The 13,034-nt window shown below is 45.1% G+C and overlaps 1 protein-coding gene across 1 annotated transcript in view; it reads right to left on the bottom strand.

Moving 5' to 3' along the window:
• LOC311227029 (oxysterol-binding protein 1-like) overlaps positions 1 to 13,034 on the bottom strand; it is a 117,602-nt gene that overhangs the window by 20,563 nt on the left and 84,005 nt on the right. The window contains exons 12-13 of the mRNA XM_084312536.1: positions 6,096 to 6,199; positions 4,325 to 4,420 (exon numbers count right to left, since the gene is read on the bottom strand). Coding sequence (XP_084168662.1) covers positions 4,325 to 4,420; positions 6,096 to 6,199 — 200 coding nt within the window. The remainder of the gene's footprint in view (positions 1 to 4,324; positions 4,421 to 6,095; positions 6,200 to 13,034) is intronic.

The raw sequence follows: 13,034 nt of genomic DNA, 5'->3' as shown, positions 1-13,034 counted from the left end.
CCCGTCATAGGGGTACGTCGCTCACCGTCCCCTCTTATGAAGTGTGGTTGACGGGGTGGTGTTTCCCTCAGCCGCGTCGCATGGGACCCATGTCCGTATTATTTTTTCCTTTTCTGGAAAATGTAAAATTAAAAAAAGGCGGCTTCTTGTCGTTCCCCAGGCGGCTTGGAGGAACGGTATCTGGTGTCTTGTTAGACTATCCATTGATGTGTTTTGGGTCTCGACGCGTACATAGTGCTGGCTCTGGGTGTTTCTGATAGGAATCACGCATGAGGCTGGTGCGCCTTGGTTGCTCGTTATTAAAACAGCGTTTTTATAGGGCAACTGGGATGGAGTTTGTCTCTTCCGAGCGCCAGTTTACTAGGTTTGTCTCTACGAATTCTAGTTCATATCTGGGGGATGTTAACGGAATAGATCAGAACATAGGTAGAGGGGTCTCACGCCCTTGGGCTGGGCCACTGAGCGCGGTACGAATGGGACTGTCTGGGTGGCGCCCTCTTTTCATGTTTTAGATCGACACGCATACCTACCCCCTCTCCTGGAGTGGGGATGTCGGCGTGGTTAGGGCACGGGACTGGTCCAAAGTAATGTTTCGTCGACCCGTAGGCCTGGAATAACCCTTTTTGAAAACTGAAACACTTGTACTGCGGTATAGCCAGTGTATACCCGCAGGTGTGTTTTGGAGTTTTTTTCTTGAGGGGTTATAGGAACAACCACTGCATGTGGTACCAAGAGGGTGGTTGATTCCCTGGTGTGTTGGAGCAGAGTCAACTCCCGGGTTACCCGGTTGAGTGTGCCCCTGCACGTTCATGACGTCTGCCAATCGTGTCAGCCTTCTCTGCCTCGACCCCTCTGGGTGGGTTTTTTTTGGTGGAGGCTTTGTCATGGTGCGCAACAATGCCAGCATACGCCCCTTCCACCGGGGTGCTGTTTTCAGTTGACCCCTTTGGCGCCTGTCTCGTCCGCAGTGCTCCAGGCTCGGGTCTAAAGCCTGCTGCCTGGTTTAAGGGATCGACCCCTCTGGGGTCGTCTCCCCGGTGCGCTGCCTGCTTCCGCTATAGTTTAGCCTTTTGAGTGCTTCAAGTTACGGCCATGCTGACTGCCTGTGTTGCAGGGTCAGTGTGCCAGGCGGCGTACTAGTGGGGGGAAGGGCCCGCTCTTGGAGAATACGCTGGCGATGTGGGGGGCGGTGTCACTAAGTGACCGCCTGGTGAGGTCTTGATGCTTGGCGTCATTGACCTCTCCGGGCCCCCTTTTTCCAGGGGATCCAGTCCCTTCAGTTGGTCTGGGTCTTCCTTAGCGCTCCGCTGCTACGGCCTTGCCACCGGGTTGAGTTTGCTCTTGACCCCGTGATTTTGGGGGCAGTAACGAGGGTTGTTCCTTCCGTTTGTTCCCTGGTGGCATGCGGGTTGTGCGTGTCGTGGGGTCAAGCCACGGTTTGCTCACCCTGTGCGTTGAGTTGCTCGAGTTTCTCTTCGCACGGTCGGATCCATCTCCCTCCCGTCCTCCAATAGGGAGGGTATCCTCCATTAGGGAGGGTCGGGGGGCTCGGCCCTCTCCGGTCTGATGGTTGTGGGGGGCCTCAGCGGGGTACATTTGTCGAGCTTCTGGCTTCCACTCAGCTCCTGTTGTGCAGAATGACGCTGAGCGGAGCCAGTATGATATAGAATGTAAGGTTATGTATATAACCAAGTTCTATGAATACTGGTGATGCTCAGCGTCGGGACGCCACTGCAGCCCTTGATTTTTCATTGTGGTGACATTTTTTGGGAAGGAGATGAGTGTGTGGCCCCACCCCTGCTTATATAGGTAAGCAGATGGGGGTGTGGTCAGACGGATGTTGGTATGTAAAGGTACATTGTGAAGTTTTTATTCAGTGCACGTCACTGGAGTGAGATGTGTGCAGAATGACGCTGAGCGTCACCAGTATTCATAGAACTTGGTTATATACATAACCTTATGTTTTTTTTGTATTTTATTTTTTTATTCTTTTTTAAACAAACATATAAACAAACATGACAACACAGCATAACCTTATGTTAAAGATTAGGCTACACTAATAATAATAATAATAATAATAATAATAATAATAATAATAATAATAATAATAATAATAATAATAATAATAAATCAAATTTATATAGCGCCTTTCATAGAACCCAAGGTACCCAAGGTAATATTATACTAACTATAAGACATCACCATCACTTTCATACCAACCGTGCCCTTATTGGATTATTTATGTTGACGAAACTGATGAGTTATATTCATTAAAGAAAGTTGATTTAATAAAAGAAAAATACTAATTTAATCAGATTAATCACTTTATTCAAATTGAAGATGTGGACATTTTAAATCTTTTTTTTAAGTAAATTCTTTTAAGTAAATTTTTTTTATAGACATTCAAAGCTTCCTTCGAATACTTCAATCGAAGCTTAGAATGTTAAAAAATGACATTCAGTACAGCCCTACATTGATACCAGGCTAAAATACTCATATTCGGTATCAATTAATGTCATAGAAAATAAGAACAGAATAGTGAGTAACTACTAACTAACCACATCAACACTTTCTAACAGAATAGTAAATAACTACTAACTAACCACCTCAACACTTTCTAACAGAATAGTGAATAACTACTAACTAACCACCTCAACACTTTCTAACAGAATAGTGAATAACTACTAACTAACCACCTCAACACTTTCTAACAGAATAGTGAATAACTACTAACTAACCACCTCAACACTTTCTAACAGAATAGTGAATAACTACTAACTAACCACCTCAACACTTTCTAACAGAATAGTGAATAACTACTAACTAACCACCTCAACACTTTCTAACAGAATAGTGAGTAACTACTAACTAACCACCTCAACACTTTCTAACAGAATAGTGAATAACTACTAACTAACCACCTCAACACTTTCTAACAGAATAGTGAGTAACTACTAACTAACCACCTCAACACTTTCTAACAGAATAGTGAGTAACTACTAACTAACCACCTCAACATTTTTTTTTTTTTTACTTTATTTTTTAGCGTTTATCGCTTTTTTTCTGGTCAAGCATGACCGACAGAAACAGGCTGAAATGGGATGTAGAGCAGGGGAAGACATTCTGAGAAATGACGGCGGGTCCGGGAATCGAACTCGTGTCCCCCAGATCCGTGACGAGCACGGTTTTCCCCGACGCAGAAATAGCGCCGAGATATGCGGTGAGCTACGAGAGCTCCCCCACCTCAACACTTTCTAATGATCAGTTCAATTAAGAAAATAAGATGGAACATTGGTATTTGGTAGGCATACCGATATTATCGGCCGATATTGGCATTAAAATGTGATATCGGAAATTATCTGTATCTTCTTTTTTTTACATTTATTTAACCTTTATTTACCCAGGCAAGCAAATTCAGATTTTATTTATTGTAAAAAGTATGCATAATGTTGTGTTAATTCCACAACAAGAGATATGTAATGTTAATTACCTGAAATTATTCAGTTTTTTGGAACCCTGCATATATCGGTATCGGTTGATATCGGTATATCGGTAAAAAAGCCAATATTGAACATCCGTAGTATTTGGTTAAAACTTAACAACATAACTGTAGAAGGAATGCCCCCCAACACACACAGAGTAGGACATCTGTTCAACATCATATAAAGCACTCATATCTGTACTAGGTATGTATTGTACAGGGCTGTACAGAATACCATTTGTTTGGGATTCGAAGCTTCAGTAGTAATTAACAGCAATCAAAGCTTCAGGGGGTGGGGAATATGGGGGGGGGGGGGGGGGGGGGGGTATTATGGGGTAGATGCGGACATACTGCTGCGTGACACAACACAAAAGCTCAAAAAGAGCACACCACGAATATGAGCAATGTGATATCTAACCTAGCTGACAGCAGAGAGAGATAAGATGGGGTAGATAGTAGGGTTGCCGCGGTGATGTGAAATTTCTTGTGACTAATAAACTCATGACAAAACCGGTGTTACTGGTGACGCCAGACATTGTACACGGTGACGCTCGATATCTGTAAATCGCTTACTTAGATATTTAACGTTATGCAGCTACATTTATCCACTGTGTCTGTCCGCCTACCTCTGTTTTTAAATTCATTTTCAATGATTAGTATCCAATTGTTGGACAGAGTTGATGTTAGGTTCTAATTAGGACTAATCTTAATCTGTACAATGTATGGGTTGGTACTCAAACAGTAGTATTAATTCAGTCCAAATCTGTACTATGTATGAGTTATTACTCAAACAGTAGTATTATTTCAGTCCTATATGCTAGCGACTGGTCAGCAAAATCTTACCTTCCTGGCAACATCTCTGGAGAAGTAGCTGTAGGGAGCAAACTTCAGGTGACAGCGATCTCCTGTAGTATGATTCACTACATCTATCTCCCCTGACTGAGAGAGACAGAGAGAGAGAGAGAGAGAGAGAGAGAGAGAGAGAGAGAGAGAGAGAGAGAGAGAGAGAGAGAGAGAGAGAGAGAGAGAGAGAGAGAGAGAGAGAGAGAGAGAGAGAGAGAGAGGGGGAGAGAGGCAGACAGAGAGAGAGACACACAAAGGCATAGAGAGACAGAGACAGAGATGGACAGAGAGAGACAGAGAGACAGAGAGAGACAGAGAGACAGAGAGAGACAGACAGATAGAGAGAGACAGACAGAGAGACAGACAGACAGACAGACAGACAGACAGACAGACAGACAGAGAGAGAGAGAGAGATAGAGAGACAGAGACAGAGAGAGACAGACAGAGAGAGACAGATAGACAGAGAGAGACACACGCACACAAAGGCATAGAGAGAGAGAGACAGAGAGACACACACACAAAGGCATAGAGAGAGAGAGAGAGAGAGAGAGAGAGAGAGAGAGAGACAGAAAGACAGAGACAGACAGATAGAGAGAGAGACACACAAAGGCAGAGACAGAGAGACATACAAAGAGAGAGAGATAGAGAGACACACAAAGGCATAGAGAGACAGAGAGAGAGAGAGAGAGAGAGAGAGACAGAGACAGAGAGACAGACAGACAGACAGACAGAGACAGAGACAGAGAGAGAGACAGAGAGAGATAACATTACATATCTCTTGTTGTGGAATTAACACAACATTATGGATACTTTTGACAATAAATAAAATCAGAATTTGTTCTTACTTGCTTGCCTGGGTAAATGAAGGTTAAATACATGTAATTTTTAACAGATACCGATAATTTCCGATATCACATTTTAATGCCAATATCGGCTGATAATATCGGACATCCCTAGTTATAACACAGCTGCTGCAACATATATATATATATTGACACAGTAGTAGTACTGTAGTAGATAGTATTTATATTATCTTCAACCAGCACAGTGATTCATCCACTAGTAGTACTTTGTTATCATTCTCATGTCTTACTTGTTTACATTGTTTGTAGGCAGCGTTTTGTTTGCAAAACCATCAGATTAACCCTTTCACTGCGACAATACACAGAAAGGTTAACCCTTTCACTGCGACAACACATAGAAGGTTAACCCTTTCACTGCCACACGACAGTAATGTATTTTATTATAATTGATCTGATTTAATTTGTTACGTCTTATTTTAATTGTTACCATTATTGTTATTTTATTGTGTTGTGTCTGTTACATGTTAAATAAAAAGAAAAAGGTTATTAATGTTGGCCTGAAGCATGGAGATTGAAATAAAACTGTCCATAAAACATGTTTTCTGAGTTCTAATGTTTTGGTTAACATGACAGGGACTTGTCTTCCATGGTGTTTCTAGAGACAGATGCCGTATATTCCTGTGAGGTACATCCACTTTGACCTGCCTCCCCAGGAGGCGTATTCCCTGGAGTCAGTAGGACATCATGGCCTGGGTGAGTTTGTAAATGAAGTGGTTCATATGTAGAGAACAGATGACTCCAACAAAACACACACTCAACATTCATTGATAGTTTCCTTCTCAAGGCAGGTTTCCAGGAGAAAGGGTCCTGGGACTGAAACATTAACCCGTTGTGTGATAGTAAAGGGTTAACCTTCTGTCGTGTGGCAGTGAAAGGGTTCAAAAGCCGGGGGTTCCGGTTCCTCTCACCTGGTCGATCCACAGTTTGCCGACGATGATGTTGTGCACCGTGGTGGTGACCTTCTTCCATGTGTAGTGATTGTTGCCCTTTTCAAAGATGGCGTGGATTGTGCCTATGAGGAAGTGAAAGGTGCATGGTGGTGGTTATAAAACCCAAATACTGACGTCAATACATGGTTTCAGGGCTTTCTAGGGCTGACCTTCGAAAATAAATTTGGAATTCGAAGCTTCGGGGCCAAGATTCTATTTAAATTCGAAGCTTCGAGATAAAAAAAATATATATATAATTTATTTATTTGTATTTAAAAAAAAAGTTAAAATTGTTTTATGTTGTGGGACTTGTACATTCTAATGTAAATACATAGCTGTGCCACATCTACCATATCAGTCGATTCATCGAACTGCAGGGAATAACACTTGCATGTATTAATGTCCCTCATGAGTTGCTCGTGAACATCTTCGGACATTTCCTCACAGCGCCGGGTCACAGTATTACGTGACAGCTGAAGGTCTTTAACAGCATCCATAATCTCTGTGTGATACTTGGAATCACCGAAGAGTGGATCGGCAGCCACAGTCAATGCCTCTTTTACACAGTCGACGTCTTTGAAGGATTTTTTCTTTTTAGCGAGAACGTGACTGACACGATAAGATGCAATTGTTGCAGCTTTTGCCTTGGTGTTGGGCTTCGTAAAAGTGGACTGTTGTCCCACTAGTGAAGACTTCATCTGCTGGAGTTCTGTTCTTCGTAGGACTGTGTTTCTTGTGCATCGTTGTATAATGCCGCTCCAAATTACCCTTTTTCGGCACAGACACGGTTTGTTTGCAAATCAGACAGACTGATTTTGCATTGAAATAAACAAAAAAATAAGCCTCCTCCCACTCTTCATGGAAATTATATGTTTTTGGTCTTTTGGCTGCTCCGGTTCTGCTTGTGGCGCTGACGCTGGTGCTATCCGGTAGCTCGTCGGAGGCGGCGTTGGAGCTGCTCCCTGGCGGCGGCAGCTCGTCGGAGGCGGCGTTGAAGCTGCTCCCTGGCGGCGGCGGCGGCAGCTCATCGGAGGCGCCGTTGGAGCTGCTCCCTGGCGGCGGCAGCTCATCGGAGGCGGCGTTGGAGCTGCTCCCTGGCGGCGGCGGCAGCTCGTCGGAGGGTCCTGGCTCTGGTGGCAGCGAGGTCTTGCTGGCGTTGTTGAAAAGTAGCGTCCTCTGAATGAACCTCTTTTTTGCTGGTGGTGTTCCATTCATCTTGCAGTTTCGAGTGACTCAAGGCTGGTCTCAGAGCCACGTTTATACTGTACCTGCCAGGTGATGGGCCCGACCCCCACTCATGCCACTCCATGAAGACAAAGGCATTAATTTGCATCTCTATGGGTGAAGCTCGCTGTCCGAAATGTACGGAATGTAGACGGTATCGATTGGCTCAGGCTGCCTGACTGCCTGTTATACACAGGACTGCTCTAACGTTTTTTGTCCTCCCCTCCAAATTAAATCAAATTAAATGATTTTCCAAAATAATCTCGGTCTACTTGAAACCAGCGCGCGATCTACCGGTCGATCGAGATCGACTGGTTGGGCACCACTGGTCTAAACTAATGGGGTGCAGTTACACATGGAGAGACGATAGGGGGCGGTATTTTCCCAATTGAGCTCAGTGTCTGCAACACTAGCGTGAGGCTCGATTGATGAAATATGAATTCAAATCGCTAATAAAAAAAAATACGACAAACAAACGCTATATAGCGTTGCCGGCACTCAACTGGCGCCATGAACTAACGACAAAAAGCGTCCCTGGCACTCAAAGTGTTAATAGACTCATGGAAACACTGGTGTTAGGCGCTGTGTCCACATAATTAAAGCATTTGAGCTGCCAGCACCTTTCTGCCATTAATTTCTATGGTAAAGACGCGCTAGGAGCGCTCCTCTTCCCAGCGCCGCACCTCACGTTTTAGCGCTCTCTGCGGCTAGCGGTTTTCTGGCGGAGTGCTCTGGGTGCCTCGAGTAGAAAACTGTTCAACATTTGGAGAGGATCATCAATGTCACTTTTTTTGACAAGACAAATCAAAATCGAGGTGGAAGCCAGGGTCTGAGGCAGGTGTTGTTTTCAACAGCGACAAGTGCACCATAAAACAAAGCAGCATTTCCTTCTTCGGCAATCTGTACACAGGCAAAGGCATCAGGCCAGACCCAGCTAAGATCAGGGACATACAACACATGCCAACACCCCAAAACAAAGAAGATCTGCACAGATTCATGGGAATGCTAACATACCTGTCCCCCTATATACCAAAGTTTGAGGATAAGGCTCACACCTTGAGGGGGCTGCTTAAAAACGAAGCGCCATGGATATGGGACACTGACCACCAGAAATGCTTCGAGAACCTGAAGTCAACAGTCACCGAGCATGCGTGTCTGAAGTACTATGACCCAAACGCACATTTAACCCTTGAAGTGGATGCATCACAGAAAGGATTGGGCATTGCTTTGGTGCAGAACAACAGACCCATCGCCTTTGGCTCAAAAACACTGACTGACTCTAAGAATGAGAATGAGAATCTAAGGAAAGAGATCACGTCGCAGTGTTGTTTCTTATGACTACGGATGTACTAACCGGGGTTGATACAGTGGGTGACAGCCAGTGTGAAGTATTGAAAACAAACACAACGCAGAACAGGGAGAGTCACGAAGGAGACGACGAGATGAGATTGGCTGATTACGGAAGTATCTTTCACCACATACCATCCAAACCATGGCAGTCTATCGCTTCTGACCTATTCGAGGTCAAAGGTCGCCAGTTCCTTCTAACTGTGGACAGGTATTCCAAATATCCACTGGTGGATGAAATTCCTAATGTGTCTAGCCATGCAGTCGCACAAAAAATGCAGATGTACCTGTCACTGTTCAGCCGAGTAGACGAGATCCTAACAGATAATGGGCCACAGTACACAGGGCAGGCCTTCAAAAGGTTCAAACAGACTGGGGAGTCAAACACATCACAAGCTCTCCCCATTACCCAAAGAACAAAGGGTTCATTGAAAGACACGTGAGACATCAAATCAATTGTGACCAAAACCCTGGAACAAGGAGGCAATCTACTGATGGCATTACTACAAGTCAGAGCGACGCCCATCGACAGTAAACTGCCATCACCAGCAGAGTTGATATTTGGGAGACCACCCTGCTGCCAAGTCGGGCAGAGCCAGGCAGGGAGGAGCATAGGATACACATGGAACAGAGACCAGCGGACCTAAAAGAGCATCACGACTGCAGCTGCCGCAGAGAATTACCCCCACTCTGCCCCAACCAGAGAATTACCCCCACTCTGCCCCAACCAGAGAATTACCCCCACTCTGCCCCAACCAGAGAATTACCCCCACTCTGCCCCAACCAGAGAATTACCCCCACTCTGCCCCAACCAGAGAATTACCCCCACTCTGCCCCAACCAGAGAATTACCCCCACTCTGCCCCAACCAGAGAATTACCCCCACTCTGCCCCAACCAGAGAATTACCCCCACTCTGCCCCAACCAGAGAATTACCCCCACTCTGCCCTAACCAGAGAATTACCCCCACTCTGCCCCGGACAGCATGTGACTGTGCTGAACAAGGATAGAGGAACCTGGCATCCAGCTATCATTGTACAAAAATGCAATGAGCCAAGAAGCTATTTTGTACAAACACCAAATACAACCAGGTCAGGCGGTGCAGGAGCCACCTGCGTGAGCTATACATCCCACAGATGCAGAGAAGTCCAAAACAGACACACTTTGCTGAGCCACAGCTTCAAGAGGACACTCACGAGGGCCCACCAGAAACACCTACACTGCAGAGTGACCCACCAGAAACACCTACAATGCAGAGTGACCCACCAGAAACACCTACACTGCAGTGACCCACCAGAAACACCTACAATGCAGAGTGACCCACCAGAAACACCTACACTGCAGTGACCCACCAGAAACACCTACACTGCAGTGACACACCAGAAACACCTACAGTGCAGAGTGACCCACCGGAAACACCTACAATGCAGTGACCCACCAGAAACACCTACACTGCAGTGACCCACCGGAAACACCTACACTGCAGTGACCCACCGGGAACACTTACAATGCAGTGACCCACCAGAAACACCTACACTGCAGAGTGACCCACCAGAAACACCTACACTGCAGAGTGACCCACCGGAAAACACCTACACTGCAGAGTGACCCACCGGAAAACACCTACACTGCAGAGTGACCCACCAGAAACACCTACACTGCAGAGTGACCCACCGGAAACACCTACACTGCAGTGACCCACCAGAAACACCTACACTGCAGAGTGACCCACCGGGAACACCTACACTGCAGAGTGACCCACCGGAAACACCTACAATGCAGTGACCCACCAGAAACACCTACACTGCAGAGTGACCCACCAGAAACACCTACACTGCAGAGTGACCCACCGGAAACACCTACAATGCAGAGTGACCCACCGGAAACACCTACACTGCAGTGACCCACCAGAAACACCTACACTGCAGAGTGACCCACCGGGAACACCTACACTGCAGAGTGACCCACCAGAAACACCTACACTGCGGAGTGACCCACCGGAAACACCTACACTGCAGAGTGACCCACCAGTTTAACAAACAGGGTTTTTGTAGTGATAAAGAAATACGCAAAAAATTTAATCTCACCAAGTCCACATGGCTTTTTCACAAACAGTTAGAGCTATGTTTGAAGTCTCACGGTGTTCCATTAGACAGACCAATTGAACACCACAGATACCACAAATTCTTCTACGCAAGAGAGACATCGAGAGGTTTTGTTTCAGAATTTTATCATCAATTACTAACGTCCTCGTATGAAACCCTCCAACTTGACTCTGTCTGGAGGAGGGATATACCAGACCTGGAAAATGACTTTGATTGGCAAGGAGCCTGGGCAAATGTCCGACTTACATCAAGGAACCCGGATCATCAACAAATCAATCTTAACTATATTCACAGGACATACTTGACTCCTATAAGACTGTGCCGAATGGGGCTTAAACAAGATTCCAAATGCACCCAATGTACAAATGGGGACGAAGGGACATTTATGCACATGTATTGGGACTGCTCACCAGTTAAGGCATTCTGGAAAGATGTGACCCAACAAATATCAAAACTCGTATCTTGGAATATACCTGTACACCCCTCGGTATTACTATTGAATGATGTTTTTGAGTTTGCAGTGAATCCACAGCTAAAGAGATTGGTTTTATCGGGTATCACAGTAGCCAAAAAGCTGATCGCATCACGCTGGTTTCAACCGGAAAAAATTTGCCGTAAAGTTTGGTTTCTTACATATCTCGATGTAATTTACCATGAAATATCTACAGCAAGAATTCTGGGTCTCAATGAATCCAAAATGTCAATGTGGTTAGAAGTGGTGGAGAGAATAAAAGCTAGCTTATAATGGTAGTGTCTGGTTAGGTGCGAGGGATAGTGGAGGTACTTCTCAAGGTGGGGTCCGGGAGGGGGGGGTTCGAGCTGAGCATATGTGTGTAGTTTTTTTTAGATAACAGGTATTAGGGGTATATCTTATATAAGACAACTAACTAAAATGTGAACTCATTGGATGTGCCCTGACAATTAATGCTTGTATATCTTATCGTGTGTTGTCATGTTTGTTTATATGTTTGTTTAAAAAATAATAAAAAAATAAAATACAAAAAAAAAAGTATTTATTTTTATGGAAATGTATGGTTGAAACATGCAAACGTTCAAATGCACACACACTAATAAGCATTGGAGGCTTTTAACCAGGGCCAGACTGGGGAAATCATTCATGCCAGGAAATATAGTGCGAAATATAGCCCCAGTCAGGCCACTTTTTAAGCCGGGGGTCCCCCACCAGGAGATTTAGTGTTACAAAGACTTCATTTCCTGCATTCTGGTGCAGGAATTGTTTTATTTGTACCCTTTAAATGCCAGTGTTTGTGATGACATGACTGCAAAAATAAATAAAATAAAAAGATCTTTTTTTGGGAAATCTTATTTTTTATTTATTTTTTTGGTGTGGAAATCATCTGGGGGGCCACAAAATATCATCCAGCGGGCCGCAATTGGCCCGCGGGCCGCGAGTTTGAGACCCCTGGTCTATGTCAACCTAAGTAAACTTGAGTCCAGTCTGCAACTAATTGTCTTCATTGTCTCGATAACATAACCCTTGTAATGTTTTTTCGCTCTGTTGAGGCAGCGGGAGTTGTGTAAGTCCTTCAGGGAGGGGAGGGGGCAGCCGATGATTCTCTGTGTCGAGTTTATGACCCTCTGAATCGCCTTTCTGTCCGCTTCAGTGCAGCTAGAAGTGTGTGTGGTGTCTGTATGACCCACTAGAAGTGTGGTGGTGTCTTTATGAGCCACTAGAAGTGTGTGGTGTCTTTATGACCCACTAAAAGTGTGTGTGGTGTCTTTATGAGCCACTAGAAGTGTGTGGTGTCTTTATGAGCCACTAGAAGTGTGGTGGTGTCTTTATGAGCCACTAGAAGTGTGTGGTGGTGTCTGTATGACCCACTAGAAGTGTGGTGGTGTCTTTATGAGCCACTAGAAGTGTGTGGTGTCTTTATGACCCACTAGAAGTGTGTGTGGTGTCTTTATGAGCGACTAGAAGTGTGTGGTGTCTTTATGAGCGACTAGAAGTGTGTGTTGGTGTCTTTATGAGCCACTAGAAGTGTGGTGGTGTCTTTATGAGCCACTAGAAGTGTGTGGTGGTGTCTGTATGAGCCACTAGAAGTGTGGTGGTGTCTTTATGAGCCACTAGAAGTGTGTGGTGTCTTTATGAGCCACTAGAAGTGTGTGGTGGTGTCTTTATGAGCCACTAGAAGTGTGTGGTGGTGTCTTTATGAGCCACTAGAAGTGTGTGGTGGTGTCTTTATGAGCCACTAGTGGTGTGTGTTGGTGTCTTTATGAGCTAC

The sequence above is a fragment of the Notolepis coatsorum genome (assembly GCF_963971535.1).
Source record: "Notolepis coatsorum genome assembly, chromosome: 4".
Lineage (NCBI taxonomy): Eukaryota > Metazoa > Chordata > Actinopteri > Aulopiformes > Paralepididae > Notolepis > Notolepis coatsorum.
The sequence above is the reverse complement of the archived record's forward strand: the minus strand, read 5'-3'. Positions and strand labels throughout refer to the sequence as shown.